Source organism: Ranitomeya variabilis, chromosome 2 (genome assembly GCF_051348905.1).
Source record: "Ranitomeya variabilis isolate aRanVar5 chromosome 2, aRanVar5.hap1, whole genome shotgun sequence".
Taxonomy (NCBI): Eukaryota; Metazoa; Chordata; class Amphibia; order Anura; family Dendrobatidae; genus Ranitomeya; species Ranitomeya variabilis.
In genome coordinates this window covers 1067607848-1067630283 of record NC_135233.1, presented here as the reverse complement: position 1 = coordinate 1067630283, position 22436 = coordinate 1067607848, and the positions used below count along the sequence as shown (strand labels likewise).

The window sequence follows — 22436 nt, the reverse complement described above, 5'->3', positions numbered from 1 at the left end:
TAATGTATGTACACAGTGACTGCACCAGCAGAATAGTGAGTGCAGCTCTGGGGTATAATACAGGAGGTAACTCAGGATCAGTAATGTATGTACACAGTGACTGCACCAGCAGAATAGTGAGTGCAGCTCTGGGGTATAATACAGGATGTAACTCAGGATCAGTAATGTAATGTAATGTATGTACACAGTGACTGCACCAGCAGAATAGTGAGTGCAACTCTGGGGTATAATACAGGATGTAACTCAGGATCAGTAATGTATGTACACAGTGACTGCACCAGCAGAATAGTGAGTGCAGCTCTGGGGTATAATACAGGATGTAACTCAGGATCAGTAATGTATGTACACAGTGACTGCACCAGCAGAATAGTGAGTGCAGCTCTGGGGTATAATACAGGATGTAACTCAGGATCAGTAATGTAATGTATGTACACAGTGACTGCACCAGCAGAATAGTGAGTGCAGCTCTGGGGTATAATACAGGAGGTAACTCAGGATCAGTAATGTATGTACACAGTGACTGCACCAGCATAATAGTGAGTGCAGCTCTGGGGTATAATACAGGGTGTAACTCAGGATCAGTAATGTATGTACACAGTGACTGCACCAGCAGAATAGTGAGTGCAGCTCTGGGGTATAATGCAGGGTGTAACTCAGGATCAGTAATGTATGTACACAGTGACTGCACCAGCAGAATAGTGAGTGCAGCTCTGGGGTATAATACAGGGTGTAACTCAGGATCAGTAATGTATGTACACAGTGACTGCACCAGCAGAATAGTGAGTGCAGCTCTGCGGTATACAGGATGTAACTCAGGATCAGTAATGTATGTACACAGTGACTGCACCAGCAGATTAGTGAGTGCAGCTCTGGAGTATAATACAGGAAGTAACTCAGGATCAGTAATATAATGTATGTACACAGTGACTGCACCAGCAGAATAGTGAGTGCAGCTCTGGGGTATAATACAGGATGTAACTCAGGATCAGTAATGTAATGTATGTACACAGTGACTGCACCAGCAGAATAGTGAGTGCAGCTCTGGGGTATAATACATGATGTAACTCAGGATCAGTAATGTATGTACACAGTGACTGCACCAGCAGAATAGTGAGTGCAGCTCTGGGGTATAATACTGACTGTAGTAAACTGATATACCGTAGCTTTATGTTGCACATTATTATTGTGGTTTGTGGTCATTATGTGATGACGAGTCTTAATTTATGGTAATGGCCACAATTGTTCCTGAAAAGTCCCTTTGCACAATGCTGATGTGTCCACACCCAGAACCTCCCTGTTCTGCATACTGAGGTCTGAAACCAGTTCACACTATGTTCCCAGTAACCTTGCCAGTGTGAGAGCAGTGGGGAGGACGCAGCTCTGATACTCCCATTGGTGCCAGCAGAACCCTGGAGTACGGGTGTCTGTCTCCGCTCTCCTTGCCCTCCTGGCTCTCTCCTGCCGGTGTGTAGTGAGGCGCTATTCTATGCATTCACTAATGTATAGTGAGCTTTCTGCTGTCACTCCTGACACTTGCACAACACTGTCCTGATTTAGCAACATGATGCATCATTGCCTCCAGATAATTGTCAGGAAGTCGCTGCCTAATGTTTGTGTCTCTCCCTTTCACCAATAAAAAAAAAAAGTAAATATGTAGTATCACCGCATCTGTAAAACTCTTATCTGTGAAAATGTAGGGGAATGGGAGGAGGTGAGCTGTGACATCACCTATTGTGAATGGTGGATCCTGTGCTATCTACTGTATATAGAGGCGTTATCAGTCATTGTACAGGGGGAGGAGGTGAGCTGTGACATCTATTGTGAATGGTGGATCGTGTGTTATCTACTGTATATAGAGGTGTTATCAGTCACTGTACAGGAGGAGGAGGTGAGCTGTGACATCACCTATTGTGAATGGTGGATCCTGTGTTATCTACTGTATATAGACATGTTATCAGGCACTGTACAGGAGGAGGTGAGCTGTGACATCACCTATTGTGAATGGTGGATCCTGTGAATGGTGGATCCTGTGTTATCTACTGTATATAGAGATGTTATCAGTCACTGTACAGGAGGAGGAGGTGAGCTGTGACATCACCTATTGTGAATGGTGGATCCTGTGAATGGTGGATCCTGTGTTATCTACTGTATATAGAGATGTTATCAGTCACTGTACAGGAGGAGGAGGTGAGCTGTGACATCACCTATTGTGAATGGTGGATCCTGTGTTATCTACTGTATATAGAGGTGTTATCAGTCATTGTACAGGAGGAGGAGGTGAGCTGTGACATCACCTATTGTGAATGGTGGATCCTGTGTTATCTACTGTATATAGAGGTATAATCAGTAATTCTAAAGGAGGGGGAGGTGAGCTGTGACATCACCTATTGTGAATGGTGGATCCTGTGTTATCCGCTGTATATAGAGATGTTAGTCATTATAATCCTGTGTGTTATGATTTTTAATTACTTTCTAAATATATAGAAAGAAATATGGAAGATGTAAAAAAAAAAAGTTAATATTTTTTAAAACACCTTTACCTTGACTAGCATCTTGTTGCAGTAAGATCCCGGTACTTTTCCTGCTATTTTCCTCATCCTAATGCTGATGGGTAACTGTTGTCAAATAATGTTTTTATTTTATTGGAATTTTCTAAGAATTCCCAGTTTTCTTGACTTTGCCGCTCTGCGTTTGGCTTCTGTGTACAAGTCCCAGATGGGCAGCACATGTCGCCTCGCTGACGTGTTTCCTCAGACATTTATTTCAAGTTTATTATCTTTATCCACCTTTTATGTATCCTGGAAATTCCTGCCCCCCATATTGTGAGCGCGGTGTGACCGTGCAGAGATTGCGATGGTTTGGGCATCGGGGGAAGCGTGGTGGCAGATTTCTTCTTTTGCATTTATAGAGGTAAGCCGCCGGCCAGTAGCGCAGCTCACAGCGGTGCGGCCGAGCGCAGGGACCAGGTGGAATGATCCGCACTTCCCTGCTCCGTCCTCATTGTTAGCAAACACATTTTTTATTCTTTGCAGCCATTGCAATGGCACGATCTATAAAGATGGGATGAAGTGAAACTTGCTGAGCCCGGTGTTTGCCGTCCTGTGTGACTTCCTCTGTGCCCGGCCGGCGCGCTCCGCACAGGTCACAGGCGGTCACAGCGGAGTCGCTCGCGTCCTTACTAGTATTCCTAGTGCTACAGCCATTCATGTCTCTTATGATCTAAAAAAGATGAATGCAAAGGAACCGTAGATAGAAAATGAAGAAGTGATCTGGGTGATGTTTCTGGTGATGCTGCTAAGGCACGTGGGTGCTGGGAATTTCGGTTTTGCTAGAAGCAGACTTCGTTTTTCCCAGTCTTTCGCTTTCTCGCCGACATTTCCACTGCAAATTTGGTGAGCTCCGGTGATTGCGATGGATCGCCTCTGTTCTCAAGGGATAAAAATGGAAATAAAACATTCCCATAAACAATCCATTCATCAGAACAGGAACGGAAGTGACATGAAATGTCACCTGGTTGCCTACTTTCCATCTGCTATTTGTTTGTTTTTTTAGCCAGCGGGTGAAATAAGTATTGAATACGTCAACAATTTCCTAAATAAATCTATTTGTAAAGGTGCTATTGGCATGAAATGCTCACCAGATGTCCATAACGACCCGTGCAATCCACTCAGGCAAAGAAATCAAAGTGTAGATATCCATAAATTAAGTTATATGTAATAATAAGTGACACCGGGAAAAAGTTTTGAACACGCTTACTGAAATTTAATTGGTACTTCGGATAAAAGCCTTTGTTGGTGGTGACAGCTTCAAGGCTCCTCCTGGATGGAGAAACTAGTCACAGGCATTGCTCAGGTGTGATTTTGGCCTATTCTTCCACACACACACACACACACACACACACACACACACACACACACACACACACACACACACACACACACACACACACACTCTTCACACCCTGAAGGTCCCGTCAACTCCTTCTATGAACTGAGCTTTAGTTCCTTCCATACATTTTCTATTGGATTCAGGTCCGGTGATCGGCTTGAACCTTTATTTTCTCTCTCTCTGAAACCAATTCCTCAGTTGTGTGTTTGGGATCATTGTCTTGCTGAAATGTCCACCCTCGTTTCATCTTCGTTATCCTGGGTGATGGCAGCAGATTTTTTTATCAAGAATGTCTTGGTACGTTTGTCCTTTCATCCTTCCTTCATACTTGAAGTTTGCCAGTGCTGTATGTTGAAAAACAGCCCCACACCATGATGTTCCCACCTCCAGGCTTCACTGTTGGTATGGTGTTTTAGGGTGATATGCAGGGTATTTTGTCCTCCAAACACGGTGTGTATTATGGCATCCAAAGAGTCCAATTTTGGGCTCATCTGACCAGACTGTATTCTCTCAATATCTCACAGGCTTGTATAAATGTTGTGAGCAAACTGGAAATGCGCTTGAGCATGCTCTTTTGTTCAGCAATTGAGTCTTCCCTGGTGAGCGTGCATACAGGCCATAGAAATTGAGTGCATTACTTACTGTTTTCTCTGAAACAAATCTACCTACTGATTCCAAGTCTGTAGCTCTCCACAGATAGTCTTTGGCTCTTGGACAACTCTTCTGATAATTCTTTTCAGTCCTCTATCTGAAATCTTGTGGGCAGCGCCTGATCGTGGCTGGTTTATGGTGAAATTATGTTCTTTTCTCTTCCAGATAATATACCCAACAGTGCTCACTGGAACCTTCAGTAGTTTAGAAATTCTTCTCTAACTACCGGTAATGCCATTGGTACGTTTTGCAGCAATAAGGCTGCAAAGGTTTTGAGACAGCTCACTAGTTTTACCAATCATGAGATGTTTCTTGTGTGGCTGCTTGGTAATGAGACACCTTTTCATAGGCCGTACCAGCTGATATTATTTGTCACTAAGTGGCAGTATTTTTTCAATTACTGCTAGATTTCAGCTAGTGTCAGGATTTTCCATGGCTTTTTGCAACTCTCTTTTTTGGTGTTCAATACTTTTTACCCTGTGTTTTCTCATTAATACACACACATAAGTTACGGTAATTTATGGACATCTATGGTGATTTCTTTCCCTGTGTGGATTGGATGGGTCGATACCGACATCTGGTGAGAATTTCATGTCAATAGCACCTTTTAGAAATAGATTTAATTAGAAAATTGGTGACGTGTTCGATACTTATTTCACCCGCTGTGTGTGTGTATTATAATTTTTTTTTCTGCTGTTCGTCTATTCATGATTTCCATCTTTTTAGCACTGCAACTTCCCGGAACAGTAAAAATGTTCAGAAATGCCTGTAATAAATGGCGCATAAATGGCTGCAAAATGCAAAGTGTCCTTTTTAAACTGATCCATTTTTCTTTTTAAAGATGCATCAGCCAAAAAAATAAAAAAACAAAATCTTGTATTTCCATTTTGCATCCATTTTTCCATGTTTGTTTTTTTTTATTACTGTATCTGTTGCAAATGGATGACAACTGGAGGTGATCAGGGTCTCCCCTCTATGAATGGAGATGACCCAGGACTAGTCCCAGATGTAGTGGTCACATCCAGACCCCATACATCGGTATTATAAATGGCGCAGGGTACGTACTGATTATCTCTGGAATTCCTCAGCCTCACGGTGGCGATAATGCCTGGTCGATAGACATATAATGTGCAGCCTGAGTGTGAGGCCGACACAACGTGTTTCTTATGATATAAAGGAAGCCATTTCCTGCTGGCGACTCTTTGAAGTAAGAACAGAGGAGCCGGACTTGTGATCGTCTTCCAGCTCCTTGTCTGGGGCTCGGCTTTCTACGAGACGCCTACAGTTCACGGTCATGAGCCACGTTACTGCCAGCACTAGCCACAATATAATGGCTGCTGAGCCATGGCGAGACATTGGCAGTGCGCTGTATGGGGGAAAGTATTGGGACACTCATCATTTAATTTGGGTTTTCCATCTGGCCCTTTTTAGCGATCGTGTGTCAGTGTCATCTGTGCAGGTAGTAACGTACTCACCGGTATCACCGGCGCTCTGCTGCGGCACCATGACAGCCTCATTGACTTACATCGAGAGAGTAACCGCTGCTCCTCACGGTGGTACTGCAGGTTACAGATGTGGTCACGTGGAACCGGAGCACCGCCAAAACCAGTAGGAGGAGGCACCGGAGAGTATGTCACCACTTTAGACAGTTACGCCAATGATACCTAACAAAGAGGCAAATAGTAAAAATCACTGGTGTGTTCCTTTTTAATTCTTATGGATGTAGATCAGGAGGTCAAAAAAGCTCACGATGGTGTTGGGCAGGAGGTAAAAAAAAAACTCCGTGTAGGGCAAAAAAGCTCACATTGGTGTAGGAAGGAGGACAAAAAGCTCACGTTGGTGTAGGGCAGGAGGTAAAAAAACCTCACGTTGGTGTAGGGCAGGAGGACAAAAAAAGCTCATGTTGGTGTAGGGCAGGAGGACAAAAGCTCACGTTGGTGTAGGGCAGGACAAAAAAAGCTCACGTTGGTGTAAGGCAGGAGGACAAAAAGCTCACGTTGGTGTAGGGCAGGAGGACAAAAAAAGCTCACGTTGGTGTAAGGCAGGAGGACAAAAAGCGGTGTAAGGCAGGAGGACAAAAAAGCTCACGTTGGTGTAGGGCAGGAGGACAAAAAAGCTCACGTTGGTGTAGGGCAGGAGGACAAAAAAAAGCCACGATGGTGTATGGAAGGAGGACAAAAAAGCTGACGTTAGTGTAGGGAAGAACGACAACAAAAACTCACGTTGGTGTAGGGCTGGAGGACAAAAGCTCACAGTGTAGGGCTGGAGGACAAAAAAACTCTGTAGGGCTGGAGGACAAAAAAGCTCACGTTGGTGTAGGGCAGGAGGACAAAAAAGCTCACGGTGTAGGGCAGGAGGTCAAAAAAGCTCACACTGTAGGGCTGGAGGACAAAAAAGCTGTAATTATAGGGGATAACTTAGGAGACTCTTTGCGTGGAACAAGACAACTACAGGACACAGTTTTATAAGTGGTGAAGTCTATATTATCACACGGTGATTCAAACAGGTGCAGAGAGAAACTCAAGTCCACAACACTTGGTGCAAATATTAAACGCAGCTTAGCAGTCTAGGGAACTTCAGAGGAAAATGCAAACAAGCAGAAAGTCTATGAAGCACAGTTATTCTTGAGGATACTTGACACGAATAAGTCCTTGTTTTAGTCCAAACACAGATAGATATGCTTATTAGGCAGTTCAAGCAATGTCTTATCTCAACCAGGGAGGCCTGGGTAATAGTCTCAGGTTTAAGCAGAGCAGCAACAGCTTACATGTCCAGCAAATGCAGATGGAAGTAAACACGAGCAGCAGATGAAGGAGGATTACTGGAAACTGGTGTATGCAGCAGGAACTCAGAGCAGAGTAGCAGGATCACCACACAGGTTCACAGGAGCAGGTATATAGCCAGGGAGTCACCAGAGTCAGGAGCTGGATGCAAGGCAGAATACTCTAGCACAGACTGATGGCTGGGGTGGAGTTTTATAGTAGGAAGACACAGTGCACATGAGACCAAACACGCCATCTTGGAAAAGGGTAGTAATGCACAAAAGGTAATAAAAATGTTCAGAGTCCTGACAAAAGCTCATGTTGGTGTAGGGCAGGAGGTAAAAAAAAGCTCATGTTGGTGTAGGGCAGGAGGACAAAAAAAACTCATGTTGGTGTAGGGAAAGAGGACAAAAGCTCAGTGTAGGGCAGGAGGACAAAAAAGCTCACGTTAGTGTATGGAAGAACAACAAAACTCACGTTGGTGTAGGAAAGGAGGTCAAAAGCTCACGTTGGTGTAGGGCAGGAGGACAAAAAAAAAAAGCTCACGTTGGTGTAATATGGAGGGGGTATATACCTTTGCTCATTTAGTGTATGTTCTGTGCATTTATGCTGCAATATATGAAACGTATACTGTACCTCTACTGTGATTTTTACACCAGGCTGAGGTCCTTCATCTCCAACATATGCGCATGATCCATATTTTTCTTGTAAATCCACACATTTTGGGGAGATGGAAGATACTACTGGTAAGCCAATGTGTCACCTCTTTGTCTCGTGTCCTTCCAGTTGACTACATTGTGGAATATGACTACGAAGCGGTACACGAGGACGAGCTGACGATGCGGATTGGGGACATCATCAAGAACGTCAAGAAGCTGGATGAGGAGGGCTGGATGGAAGGGGAGATCAATGGCAAACGAGGGGCTTTTCCTGATAACTTTGTTAAGGTAAGTAGCCCCCTCTCTTAATCTAATATACATTGTCTCTTCAGTATCTGAATATTTGAGGGGTTTTATCCCCAAGACAGACCTCTTAAAGGGGTTAATAGCGATGCAAGTTCTATTATTATTATTGCAAGTTTTCTGTTGGCCTGGAGATTTCAAGTATTCCATTCTGGTTGCCTGCAGTTACCACTAGAGGGAGCTCTCTGTGTACTGGTTATAATGGTGTGCACTGTGTAACTATGCAGCAAGCTCCTGCGCTCCCTCTAGTGGTGGCTGCAGGTAGCTAGAACATGGAGCTTATGGTATTCTGTGCCCTCTGCCGCTACTCGGTCCAAGCACTGTCCGAAATACTCTTCATCTTGGATAACGTAATATTATTTGGCTCTTAATTATTTAGTTTTATCAGGCTAAGATACTCCAGTCTTGTCTTCAGGAGGTGAGAAATATGCCTGGAACTGGTTCTAGGTAGTTGAAGGGGTTATTCAAGACTACAGTATCGCTGTCTTATGTTGAGGCTAGGTCGTTGACAGCAGATCAGTGGTGGTCCGACAACCCTTATCCCCGCCAATCAGCTGTTGTCATTTCCAGCCAGAACCGCGCTTGACAGAACAGCTCCGTGCGCTGTGTAGTGGCTGTGCTCGGGTACTGCAGCTCAGCTCCTATTGAAGTGAATGTGGTTCGAGCTGCAGTACCGAGAACGACCACTATACCATGTGCGGCGCTGTGCACATTTGGAGCTGAGAACAGCTGATCGTTGGGCCAGTGCTGGACCTTCATTTATCTACTGCTGATGACCTGTCATAAGGAAACCTAATCTAACTCTAATGTGCCGCCCTCCGGCCGATAACGTGCCTGCCCTCCGGCCGATAACGTGCCTGCCCTCCGGCCGATAACGTGCCTGCCCTCCGGCCGATAATGTGCCGCCCTCCGGCCGAGTCTGAGCTGATCGATGCTCCCTTCATCTGTGTAATCCAACCTCATTCCGACGCTATAAACCTCTGGAATTTCGGAGGACAGGATGAATCCCTTTCCCTTCTTCCAGTAGTGAAATATGTCATCCAGATGTCCTCAGTCACACGCGAACCGCTTATATTGTACGATTTTTTTCTTTTTTTGCATTAATCAGTGATGCTTGCAGCAGACTGATCTGAAAATCAGACAATATTTCCAGACCTGCCTGGTTTTTGAAGATGCTGCAATGGTGATGAATTCATGAGTAAAGCTCCATGTATATGTGCTAACGACCTGTGAGGAGTCAAGCGGTGGTCACTTTTTATGGAGGAGTCATGATGTCCAACTCCTCCTCTGACGTCCTGATTGACATGTATCCTGGTGTGTGCAGTGAACACCGGCCGTCTTCATGTCTTATGGATGCACCGTTGCTTACTGCTCCATGGGTACGTGCAGAGCAGCTCTGCCACCCCCATATCGCCTATCAATCGCCAGAACAGGAGACTCCTTTCCATCATGTCATGGAGCAGCGGTGCACACATAGTCTACCACTGATCCATTAATTCTCTATGGGACTGACGAAGATGGTCGAGACGGCTCTTGGCAGTCTCAGGTTGGTGGTGTCCAGTGAGGTAAATAAATGCCGTCCTCCCTGGTGCTGGGCGGGTGCCGTCCTCCCTGGCATTGGGCGGGAAGGGGTTAATGTTGGATAATGCCCGCTTCCCAGAGGGATGTAGTGTGGTACTGAATTAGTGCTGATTGTGCTCAGCTCCCTTACAGAGTGGGAGTACTGTCTGTGGTCGGGCCGTGTGCCCCCCGTTACGTGTCCTGTACAGAGATATGGGTCACATATAATGCGGGGTCCCTGATACTTCAGTCTGACTCCAGTATGTGGTGACTTGTGGCTGCGCAGGATAACAGGAGCCGTGCAGGATGAAGCCAGGGACTGCAGGAAGAGCAGGCATTGTTAGAATAGCTAAGCAGATAAGATGGGGACATTTCTGGCAGTGTTCTTGGCATCAGAGGCCTAAGTGCCCCGGGAGGCAGCCCCCTCCTCCACTCTCAGCCTGGACCCCACTCTGTGCAGGTGCTACCGGCAGCCCCCTCCTCCACTCTCAGCCTGGACCCCACTCTGTGCAGGTGCTTCGGCAGCCCCCTCCTCCACTCTCTGCCTGGACCCCAATCTGTGCAGGTGCTTCGGCAGCCCCCACCTCCACTCTCTGCCTGGACCCCACTCTGTGCAGGTGCTACCGGCAGCCCCCACCTCCACTCTCTGCCTGGACCCCACTCTGTGCAGGTGCTACCGGCAGCCCCCACCTCCACTCTCTGCCTGGACCCCACTCTGTGCAGATGCTACCGGCAGCCCCCTCCTCCACTCTCTGCCTGGACCCCACTCTGTTAGATGCTACCGGCAGCCCCCTCCTCCACTCTCTGCCTGGACCCCACTCTGTTAGATGCTACCGGCAGCCCCCTCCTCCACTCTCTGCCTGGACCCCACTCTGTTAGATGCTACCGGCAGCCCCCTCCTCCACTCTCTGCCTGGACCCCACTCTGTTAGATGCTACCGGCAGCCCCCTCCTCCACTCTCTGCCTGGACCCCACTCTGTTAGATGCTACCTGTCAGAATGTGTGAATGTTTGGAATGGTGACATCCTCCTCCAGTACATGCAGCTCCTTTGCACCCTCCCCCATGCCTTTATACTGCCTCTCTGCCTCTTTTCTGTTCTTTCCAAAAATTTTGCCAAAGTATTTGTCCAGCCACATAAGCCATATAAGCATTTATTTATTCTGAAAAATTAGGATTTCAGTATTTTATCATTCACTTCAATTGGAGATGATCTGCAGTACCGGGGAGCGGCCACCGCACAGAGTGGCGCTGTTCTGACCTTGTATATAGTTTCCATTCGTCTGCTGCCGGAACTGAGAACAGGACGGCTCATCAGTGCTCTCAGCCTGGAGATCCTCTAATAAGGGGCTAATCCCAAACTATAGGGGATAACTTGGTGACCGCTGGGGATCTGACTGCTGGGGCTCCCACTTCAATAAGTTTCCTTACCTGTAAAAAGCAAAGCAAGACCTTTTCCTGCAACCTATGTCTCAGTCTCCTTTGTAGAACTATAAGTCCCAGCATAGCCTGACTGCCAGGAGTCGTGGTGGTCTCGCACACGCTGATCACTTCCCGGATCACTACCTGCAGACAAGTCGTGTCATGACTGGGCGTGGGCCGGCAGGCTGAGCGCAGGGCGTGTGCGGCCCGACAACTATGTCCCTGTCCCTGGAGCCGGTGAGTGCTGCCGCTTATTGTCTCCTTCTCTGGGCATTGTACACATGACGCAGAACAATGGTGGGGGCCGTGCTCCCTGGGATTATCCGATGCCTCGTGTAACGGTGAGCAGCGGCCCCTCGTCCTGTCATCTGGGGTCACGGCAGGAATGTAAGCTTGCATGTATCGTCTACGATGTAGCAGAGCTGTGTTTGTCGCTGAAGCGTTACACTGCGCCCTATTAACATAATTATTTCATTGGACACTTTGCATCCACAATTATAATAGGGGGACTGTGCCTTAATGCAGTATTTTTATTTCCATGCTTTTCCAGTTCTTTGTACAACCACATTTGAGATATCACTGCAAGGTGATAAACTCGTCTCTGCTGTGTCTGTAAATGTACTTTCCTACTTTTTGTATAAATAGGGCAGGGAGGTTCAGGTATTTCATGCCCTCTATATGCAAAAAGTGTGCAACCCTAGTCATAAGGATACAGATGTAAGGGATCTACTGCCGAGTCAAAGGGTCTCACGCACAGAGACTGGTCCATCAGTGATTTCCTGAATGGAGGGGCTGCATGTCCCCACCATCACCACTGATGTAATACTGGGGCTGCGGACTCGCCATGGTGAACACCTCTCTCCGAGCAGTATAATACAGGGGTTCAGAGCCCCCAACACATTGTGCTGAACAACTGCAACATGCCAAGCACCATTTGCAATAGGTGATTTCACAGCTCACCTCCTCCCCCTTCCATGCACAGTTGGCTCTGCACAGGTCACTGAACATGAGCACAGCGCTCTTTGCTATAGAGGTCAATCAGATCCCTCAGTATGCCCACAATTCTCCCCCATAGAAGTCAGTCAGGCCGCTGACCAATCCCCACAACCCCTTCCCTCCAGATGGCCTGCTGCTGCGGTCCTGGTGCCCGCTGTGACCTGTATATGCTGCGCTGAGCTCCGCACTCTGCACCAGTGTGATTATGTCACCTGTACCTCTGATGTGCCGTATTTGGGTGGAATTTTAACTTGTAGAGAAGTTATCCAATGAATATGCAAAGGTAAACGCGATAATGCACATCAAAAACCCCATCACTCTCCAGGGTAATGCACCTCTTTTTAGCTATTTTCCTCTTGCACCTGTGGTCTCCTCTCCTTCTGTGGCACAGGAGCCTCCCATGTGACTGGCAGCTCCTCCCCTGGGACTCTGGCTGGTGGCTCCTCCCCTGGGACTATGGCTGAAAGCTCCTCCCATGGGACTGTCTGGCTGGCAGCTCCTCCTATGGGAGTGTCTGGCTGGCGGCTCCTTCCCTGGGACTGACTGGCGGCTCCCTATCTGGGACTGTCTGGCTGGCGGCTCTTCCCATGGGACTGTCTGTCCTGTGTGTTCTACTGTATAAAGAGGTGTTATCAGTCATTGCACAGGAGGAGGTGGTGAGCTGTGACATCACCTATTGTGAATGCTGGATCCTGTGTTATCTACTGTATATAGAGATGTTATTAGTCACTGTACAGGAAGAAGAGGTGAGCTGTGATATTATCTATTGTGAATGGTGGATCCTGTGTTATCTACTGTATATAGAGGTGTTATCAGTCACTGTACAGGAGGAGCAGGTGAGCTGTGATATCACCTATTGTGAATGGTGGATCCTGTGTTATCTACTGTATATAGAGGTGTTATCAGTCATTGTACAGGAGGAGGAGGTGAGCTGTGATATCACCTATTGTGAATGGTGGATCCTGTGTTATCTACTGTATATAGAGGTGTTATCAGTCATTGTACCGGAGGAGGAGGTGAGCTGTGACCTCACCTATTGTGAATAGTGGATCCTGTGCTATCAGTCATTGTACAGGAGGAGGTGAGCTGTGACGTCACCTATTGTGAATGGTGGATCCTGTGTTATCTACTGTATATAGAGGTGTTATCAGTCATTGTACCGGAGGAGGAGGTGAGCTGTGACATCACCTATTGTGTATGGTGGATCCTGTGTTATCTACTGTATATAGAGGTATTTTTTTAGCCAAAAATCCTGTCCGTGTCGTGATTATAATGAGACTGCTGGAAAGTCTTCTGTGCGGAACGGGAAGTACTAGTGGCCAGTGAGAGATCGATACATAATGGTATTTGTACGTGTTGCGTATTTCGTTCAGAAAAACCACTGTGTAAATAATGCACGGGTTTGCTGCATTTTTGGTTCATTTTTTTTCCCATCCGTTTTGGGTGCAGATTTATCCCCGCTCATTAATGTGAGATTGACACATGCAGCAGATTTAAATCTGCACCAAATCTGCACTTCACAAATAAGCAACTTGTGCGCGTGGCTTCAGGATTCTCATTCACTTCTCTGGCATCAGAAAAACCCTACAGTTGCGTCAGGTGCTGCTGCTGGTGCTTGTGATACTAAGAGTATTGATGCTGGTGCTCGAGGTATTAGTGAACACCAGCGCTGCAGGTTCTGCTTCATAGTTCTGGGCGTACAAGTGCTGTGGGCACTGCTGCAGGTTCATAATTGGGTGCTGGGCATACTGGTGCAGCTGGTATTGCTGCTGGTTCCGCTAGGAGTTGTGCTGCTGCAGGTTTTTTTGGTGGTACTACTGTGCACTGCAGTTGGCTTTGCTTCAGGTACTATCCTGCCATCTATTTCACACTACAAAGTTGAAAATGTGTTTTTAATATCCATGCGTTCACATGACTGCTGCAGTCAATTGTGATTATGGAGGACTGATAAAATCCCTGTCAAGAGCTGAGAGTGCAGGGGAGGACGGTGAGCAGATAACTGATGCATAGAAATCAATGGATTGGAACAAGGTGGCTGGGATGTTAGGAGTTAACTCCTGTCTTAGAGACAGAGCCAATTTGGTACTTAATGATAGAGCCAATTTTTACAATTCTGACCACTGTCACTTTGAGGTAATAACTTTGGAACGCTTTAAGGCTGTGTGCACACGTTCCAGATTTTTTGCGTTTTTTCGCTATAAAAACGATTAAAATGCGCATACATATGTATCCCATCATTTATAATGCATTCCGCAATTTTTGCTGTTATGTTGCGTTTTTTTTCCGTGAAAAAAACGCAGCATGTTCATTAATTTTGCGGATTTGCCTCTATATTATTGCATCCCAGAACCTCCGGAAAAAAACACAAAAAACGCGAAAAATCCGCATGCGGATTTCTTGCAGAAAATGTCCGTTTTTGTTCAGGAAATTTCTGCAAGAAATCCTGACGTGTGCACATAGCCTAACAGATCCCGGTGATTCTGAGAATGTTTTTTTCGTGACATATCATACTTCATGTTAGTGGTAAAATTTCTTAGATATAACTTGGGTTTATTTTGTAAAAATTTTGAAAATTTTGCAATTTTAATACTTTAATTTTTGTACCCTTAAATCAGAAAGATATGTTACAAAAACTAGTTAATGAATAACATTTCCCACAATTTTTTTTTGTTAGGACGTTATAAGGGTTAAAAGTTGACCAGCGATTCCTCATTTTTCATTTTTCCAACAAAATTTACAAAAAACATTTTTTTAGGGACCACATCACCTTTGAAGTAAGTTTGAGGGGTCAGTATAAAAGAATATACCCAAAAGTGACACCATTCTAAAAACTGCACCCCTCAAGGTGCTCAAAACCTCATTCAAGAAGCTTAGTAACCCTTCAGGTGCTTCATGAGAACTAAAGCAATGTGGAAGGAAAAAATGAACATTTTAATTTTTTTACAATTAATTACTTTGGAACCAATTTTTTTTTTTATTTTCACAAGGGAATCTGGTGAAAATGGACCCCAAAATTTGTTGTGCAATTTCTCCTGAGTATGCCGATACCCCATATGTGGGGGTAAACTACTGTTTGGGCGCATGGCAGAGCTCAGAAGGGAGGGAGCACCGTTTGACCTTTTTTGAACGCAAAATTGGCTGGAATGAATGGTGGCACCATGTCACATTTGGAGACCCCCTGATGTACCTAAACAGTGGAAACCCCTCAATTCTAACTCCAACAGTATCCTCAACACACCCCTAACCCTAATCCCAACACAAACCCCAACACACCCCTAACCATAATCCCAACCCTAACCCCAACACACCCCTAACCATAATCCCAACCCTAACCCCAACACACCCCTTACCCTAATCCTAACCCAGCACACCCCTAACTATAGCCCCAACACACCCCTAACTATAGCCCCAACACACCCCTAACTGTAGCCCCAACACACCCCTAACTGTAGCCCCAACACACCCCTAACTATAGCCCCAACACAATCCTAATACACCCGTAACCCTAATCCTAGCCCAACCCTAACCCTAGTTTTAGCCCAACTCTAACCCTAATGGAAAAATAGAAATAAATATATCTTTTTTTATTTCATTATTTTTCCCTAACTAAGGGGGTGATAAAAGGGGGTTTATTTGTTTTATTTTTTTTTTTATTTTGATCACTGTGATAGGGTCTATCACAGTGATCAAAATAAACCAATAGGAAAAATTTCCTATTGTTGTCAGGTGCACTATGCATGTGCCCGCCAGAAGACTACTGATCCAGTACATAAGGCACCATGGGGGGCTTGGGGGACCCTTTTTCTCTTTCCTCTGATGATGTGCGATCACATTAGAGAAGAGAGAAATTAAATGGAAAATCGGACCTTTGTTGTTGTTTTTTTTGCGGTTAGCGTAATACCGTTAATAACGGCGATCGCAACACTGGGGTCGGTAAAAACCGACCCAAATCATGTTCTCTGGAGTCTCTGCTACCCCTGTAGCAGAGACCCCAGAGAAATTCCAACTCTGGGGGGCGCTATACCCTTATTCCTCAGCGTCATTAAAAAGTGGCGCTGAGGCATAAGTCGTATCAGCGGTCGTTAAGGGGTTATAATAAAAGGTCTCACAGCAGGAGAATGACAACAGATAGAAAAAGCAAATCAATTGGAAAACTGTTAATTTTCATGCTAACTAATGAAGTAAAGCAATATTAATACTTGGGAGTACCCCATTGATGTAATCCGGCACTGTCTTCATTATGTCTGGCACACAGAATGCAGGGCCTGATTGGGTTTTCCCTTGTGTGATCTATGAGCAGGTACACAGTAATGTAAAATAACAGGTGACTTGTAAAACCTGGGGCGACTATACCCTCCCCCGCTTATGGCTGAATGACAGGACAACCTGGGGTGTTCAGGCTAAATGTCACCATGATGGCTGCTCATGGCTGAAAGCTGTCACTTGTGTCTCCTCTAACAGCTCCGCTGATTCATCTTCTGGCTTTATGGTGACGTGCCAACATTATGCCGGCTATAAATGTCTACAGGCCCTCTACACCCAGGGAGGAGCCGGCCCCCATATTGTATAGAGCCCGAGCTGCCTACAGGGGGGGCTATACAAGCTCATCATCTCCCCTGACTGTCAGAGACGTGCGTCCCCACACAATTATCTGTCTAAATCTGGTTTTATGAAAATACATATATTTTTTTTAAATGTATTTCATTTATCTTTTTTATTATTATTATTATTTTTTTTTTATATACTGGCCACAGTGGCTGCATCATAGACACTTCCTGTTTTTAAGTTTCATTATTATAGACTTTATTTTCAATGAAAGGTAACCCCCCTGTAGTTAATAACACGGGATCCACCATTCACATTAGATGTCACAGCTCACCTCCTCCTTCTCCTGTACAGTGACTGATAACACCTCTATATACAGCTGATTACACAGGATCCACCATTCACAATAGATAATATCACAGCTCACCCCCTCCTCCTGTACAGTGACTGATAACACCTCTATATACAGTAGATAACACAGGATCCACCATTCACAATAAGTGGTCACAGCTCACCTCCTCCTCCTGTACAATGACTGATAACACCTCTATATATAGTAGATAACAAAGGATCCACCTGTGGCCCCGTGTACCTTTCTCTCTGATTTTCTAGTCTCTTTGAACATTCGTGTTTGTTAGAAATTAATGGAAAATAGCAGTGTAAGCGTGTATGTTGTGTACAGCAGGCTTGGCGATTCTTACCTTCCTTGAAGTGGATGGGTGATAATGTATTGCCTGTGGGGGGTCTGACTGCTGTTACCTGCGCCGATCAGCAGAACGGCGAACTTTTTTTTTACCCCCATAAAATGGTACCGCAGTGCAAATTACTAACCACGGCTACTCATATCAGTCTGTCACATCAAGTCTCGCTGTCAGCCCAGTGAGAGATCTCATCACACCTGTCTATTGAAGCATGCAGAGGGTGAGGCACACACAGATAGTGTTACTGCTCTTTAGTAAGTGTTTCTCACCACCAGAGCTGGATTCACAGCTACACTCCTCAGTACTGCTGTATGCGGTCCTCCATGCTGCTGTGTCTGAACTTTTGCTACATAGGGACTGAAGAACAGTAATCCCTCATGTCTGTTGGTGCTTTTGTATGGAAGACACCACCCGTTAGCTGACAGGTGTGTGACACAGGACCAGCGTTTTAGAGGGGCAGTGACAGGTAATTGCTGGTTGTGGTGACCATAGATGATAGATACCTCTGTCTGGCTGACGTCCAGGAGCGGAGCCTCCTCTGTAGCGCGCTGCCTGCCGGGTGTGTTATGTTCCAGTAAAGCCAGTGAATGTCGTCATTAGGGGCTAATTGCACATTTATCACCGTAATAACACACCACAGTCCTGGATTTTCACCTCCTCCATGAAATCTGTCTAAAAATATCATGAGAGTAATTTGTTGATCTGGAAGTATCAGAAAATACTCGTAAAATCTGAAGAGAGGAGCCGTCCCATGTGGGGCCACCATTCAGCTAAGATCTAAGTGAAGGGTTCCTGTACACAGACACCACTCCAAGTAGCCCCTGGTGTATGGTTTACAACAGTTGTGCTTGAAATAAGAATGTTTGTCTTCATAAAATGTGATAGTTCCAAGATTTTGCAGCACTGAGCTGCGGGTGTGTAAAGGTGCCGCTGGAGCGCAGCTGGTGTGTAGGGGTGCCGCTGAAGTGTAGCGGGTGTGTAGGGATGTCGCTGGAGCGCAGCGGGTGTGTAAGGGTGCCGCTGGAGCGCGGCGGGTGTGTAGGGGTGCCGTTGGAGCACGGCAGGTGTGTAGGGGTGCTGCCGAAGTGTAGCGAGTGTGTAGGGATGCTGCTGGAGCGCAGCGGGTGTGTTGGGGTGCCACTGGAGCGCAGCAGGTGTGTAGGGGTGCCACTGGAGCGCAGCGGGTGTGTAGGGGTGCCACTGGAGCGCAGCAGGTGTGTAGGGGTGCCGCTGGAGCAATGCGGGTCTGTAGGGGTGCTGCTGAAGTGCAGCGGGTGTGTAGGGGTGCCGCTGGAGCGCAGCGGGTGTGTAGGGGTGCCGCTGGAGCGCAGCGGGTGTGTGGGGGTGCCACTGGAGCGCAGCAGGTGTGTAGGAGTGCCACTGGAGCAATGCGGATCTGTAGGGGTGCTGCTGGAGCGCAGCGGGTGTGTAGGGGTACCGCTGGAGCGCCATAGGTCTGTAGGGGTGTCGCTGGAGTGTTGCGGGTGTGTAGGGGTGCCTCTGGAGAGCGACAGGTCTGTAGGGGTGCCGCTGGAGTGCGGCGGGTGTGTAGGGGTGCCTCTGGAGTGTGACAGGTCTGTAGGGATGCTGCTGGAGCACGGCGGGGCTGTAAGGGTGCTGCTGAAGCGCGGCGGGTGTATAGGGTTGCCGCTGGAGCGCGGCGGGTCTGTAGAGGTGCCGCTGGAGCGCGGCCGGGGTGCTGCTGGAGCGCGGCAGGTCTGTAGGGGTGCTGCTGGAGCACGGCAGGTCTGTAGGGGTGCTGCTGGAGCACGGCAGGTCTGTAGGGGTGCTGCTGGAGCACGGCAGGTCTGTAGGGGTGCTGCTGGAGCACGGCAGGTCTGTAGGGGTGCTGCTGGAGCGCAGCCGGTGTGTAGGGGTGCTGCTGGAGCGCGGCAGGGCTGTAGGGGTGCTGCTGGAGCGCGGCGGGTCAGTAGGGGTGCCGCTGGAGCACGGCCGGTGTGTAGGGGTGCTGCTGGAGTGTGATGGGTGTGTTGTGCCAGTGTGGTGCAGAGCCGTGGGATGGTAAGGGTCAGCGCTGCGAGGCAGGAGGATGGCACTGCTCCCGGAAAAGGCTGCTGGTGCAGCAAGCTTTTGCTAATGGGGTGTAATCTTGCATGCTGACACCGTAGGGCAGGGGTGTCAAACTGCATTCCTCAAGGGCCGCAAACAGGTCATGTTTTCAGGATTTCTTTGTATTGCACAGGTGATAATTTAACCACCTGCACAGATAATGATTCCTGCACCTTGTGCAATGCTAAGGAAATCTTGAAAACACGCATGGTTTGAGGCCCTCGAGGAATGAAGTTTGACACCCCTGCTGTAGGACACAGTATTTCGGTTGTGCCCCGTATATTTGGCTCTGACAGGTAAAGCTGCAGAGATTTCTCTTCTTGCCATACTTTATCCTTTCACCCCTGTGTGACTTAGTTTAGGCGGAGGTTCAGTGATCCAGGTGTGCATTGCGCTCTCCCTCCTTCCCGATGGTGCGAGCTGTCGGGACAAGCGCTCACCTGCATTCTCCACATTCCTTTACCTCCTGATATAGATCAGTGATCACAGTCCCTGCCCCCCCTGATCACCAGTCTGACACCTGCTGCCCCCCCCTTCTATTTTTGTGCCTGGCTTTCCTGTCCAGTGACTTACCCCTGCTAATGATGATCCATTTAACTGTTCATCTGCTGGTTATTTTGCCTTCTCCAGTGCATTACTTGTACAGTATCACTATTATAGTGTTCATTTCTGTCCCCTGTAGGAAATTAAGAAAGAAGCTGAACCAAAGGAGGAGAATATACCTAGAAGGGAAAAGTCTGGAAATGTCGCTAGCCTGGTACAGCGGATCAGTGTGATCGGGATTCCTGCGATGGGACCGCCGCCGCCGCCAAACAAATCCAGCAAGAAAAGTATGCTGCTCCTGTTCTTTCTTCTGTATTAAATTTGCCTAAAAATAGTCAGAGATGATTTCAACCATCCAGGAAATAATGAAGCCTAGTGCAGGACTACCCATCCCAATCTGCACCCAACAAGGCCTAGTGCAGGACTATTCAACCCAATCTGCACCCAACGAGGCCTAGTGCAGGACTACCCATCCCAATCTGCACCCAACGAGGCCTAGTGCAGGACTACCCATCCCAATCTGCACCCAACGAGGCCTAGTGCAGGACTACCCATCCCAATCTGCACCAAAGGAGACCTAGTGCAGGACTACCCATCCCAATCTGCACCCAACGAGGCCTAGTGCAGGACAACCCATCCCAGTCTGCACCCAACGAGGCCTAGTGCAGGACTACCCATCCCAATCTGCACCCAACGAGGCCTAGTGCAGGACTACCCATCCCAATCTGCACCCAACGAGGCCTAGTGCAGGACTACCCATCCCAATCACCCCAACGAGGCCTAGTGCAGGACTACCCATCCCAATCTGCACCCAACAAGGCTTGGTGCAGGATTGCCCATCCCAATCTACACCCAACCAGGCCTAGTGCAGGACTAACCATCCCAATCTACACCCAACAAGGCCTAGTGCAGGACTATCCATCTCCATCTACACCCACCCCAAGTCTAGTTCTAGATATCACTTTTGCATGGGAGCATTCATTTAAAGGCTGTAGACCGCTTTACACTGACTAGCATTGGGTCTTGTACTTCCATCAAATCCAAAATTAAACCAATGTCTAAATAGTATTCAGTAAATAATGTCAGAGACCTCTCGCCCAATTCTGCTGATGAGGGGGCAAACGCCCCGAAACACATCTGCAATGCCTTATAGCCCCTGTCGGAGGCCTCTCGCCCAGCTAAACCAGTTCTCCTGCTTTGCACTGATGAGGGGCAAACAACCTGAAATACCTCTGCAATATCTTATAATCCAGTTTTCCTGCTTTCACTCCATGAATGAAGCTGTGCTGATACTTTAGAGCTAGTGAAGGCTACATATCCCGGGACACACAGACTTGTTGCTTTGTGCACAGTCACATAATTGTGCGGCTACAGGTCCCTTATTGATTTGTGGTGTGTTGCCATCAGCTTTGCCAGACTACAGGGTTGTAGATAGCTCCTAGGAGCTGGTCGGGCCCTGTAGTTTGGAGAGTTGGCCCTTACTCGTGGTGTATGCCCAGTAATGTGGGACTTTTCCCAATCGTTCCCACTGTTGGCTTTCTGTAGGTAAGTGGGCCTCATCATTCACCATCTGCCTTATTGTTCCCTACCAGAATCCAAGAAAAGGCAATGTAAAGTAATATTCGATTACGTGCCGCAGAACGAGGACGAGCTGGAGCTGACAGTGGGAGAAATGCTGGAAATCACAGAAGAGGTGAGCAGCCGGCGAGGCATAGCTAGGTGCTGAGGATTGGGGCACACAGACCTTGTGTGACCAACCTCGATGCAGATGCAACGGTCTCGAAACATTACACACGTTGTGTCTGTCTCGGTGAGAGATCCTCTTTAACCCCTTTAATGTCACGTGACATGTATTTTTATCACTGGCTGTGTTGGCTCCATATGCATCAGGTACCAGCTGCGTTACACAGCTTGCACCTGTCTAGAAAGGCAGCAACCGAGCGAACTCTGATCACTGCTGTTTAACCGTTTAGATGCCTCTACCAGACTCTGACCGCGGCTTGTAAATGGTTGTGATCATGGGGGCCGACGCATTACCGGATCATTAATCTGACTGACTACATATGGCAATCCTGTGCCACTGCAGTATATAGGACAAGCGATCAAACAACCGTAGGTTTAAGTCTTCCAAAAAACTAAAAAAAAACAAGTCCAATATATTAAAATGTTTTCAAAAATCTAAAAAGGACTCAAAAATTCCAATTACTCTCCCTATTCCCCATCCAAAGATAAAGAGATAAAAAAGTCCATATTTGGTTCCATCGTGTCCATAAAAGTCCGATGTGTGAAAATAGAAAATTACCAAACCCATAAAATAAATATGGAAAAAAAAATCATA

The 22436-nt window shown here is 47.0% G+C and overlaps 1 protein-coding gene across 4 annotated transcripts in view; it reads left to right on the top strand.

Annotated features, from left to right (window-relative positions):
* CD2AP (CD2 associated protein) overlaps positions 1–22436 on the top strand; it is a 79875-nt gene that overhangs the window by 20262 nt on the left and 37177 nt on the right. Inside the window, exons 2-4 of one of the 4 annotated variants that reach the window (XM_077291539.1) lie at positions 8088–8248; positions 20238–20385; positions 21691–21791. In XM_077291539.1, the coding sequence (XP_077147654.1) occupies positions 8088–8248; positions 20238–20385; positions 21691–21791 (410 nt within the window). Of the gene's footprint in view, positions 1–8087; positions 8249–11314; positions 11631–20237; positions 20386–21690; positions 21792–22436 lie in introns of those variants that run through there. The other 3 variants (XM_077291541.1, XM_077291540.1, XM_077291542.1) reach the window with 3 other exon arrangements.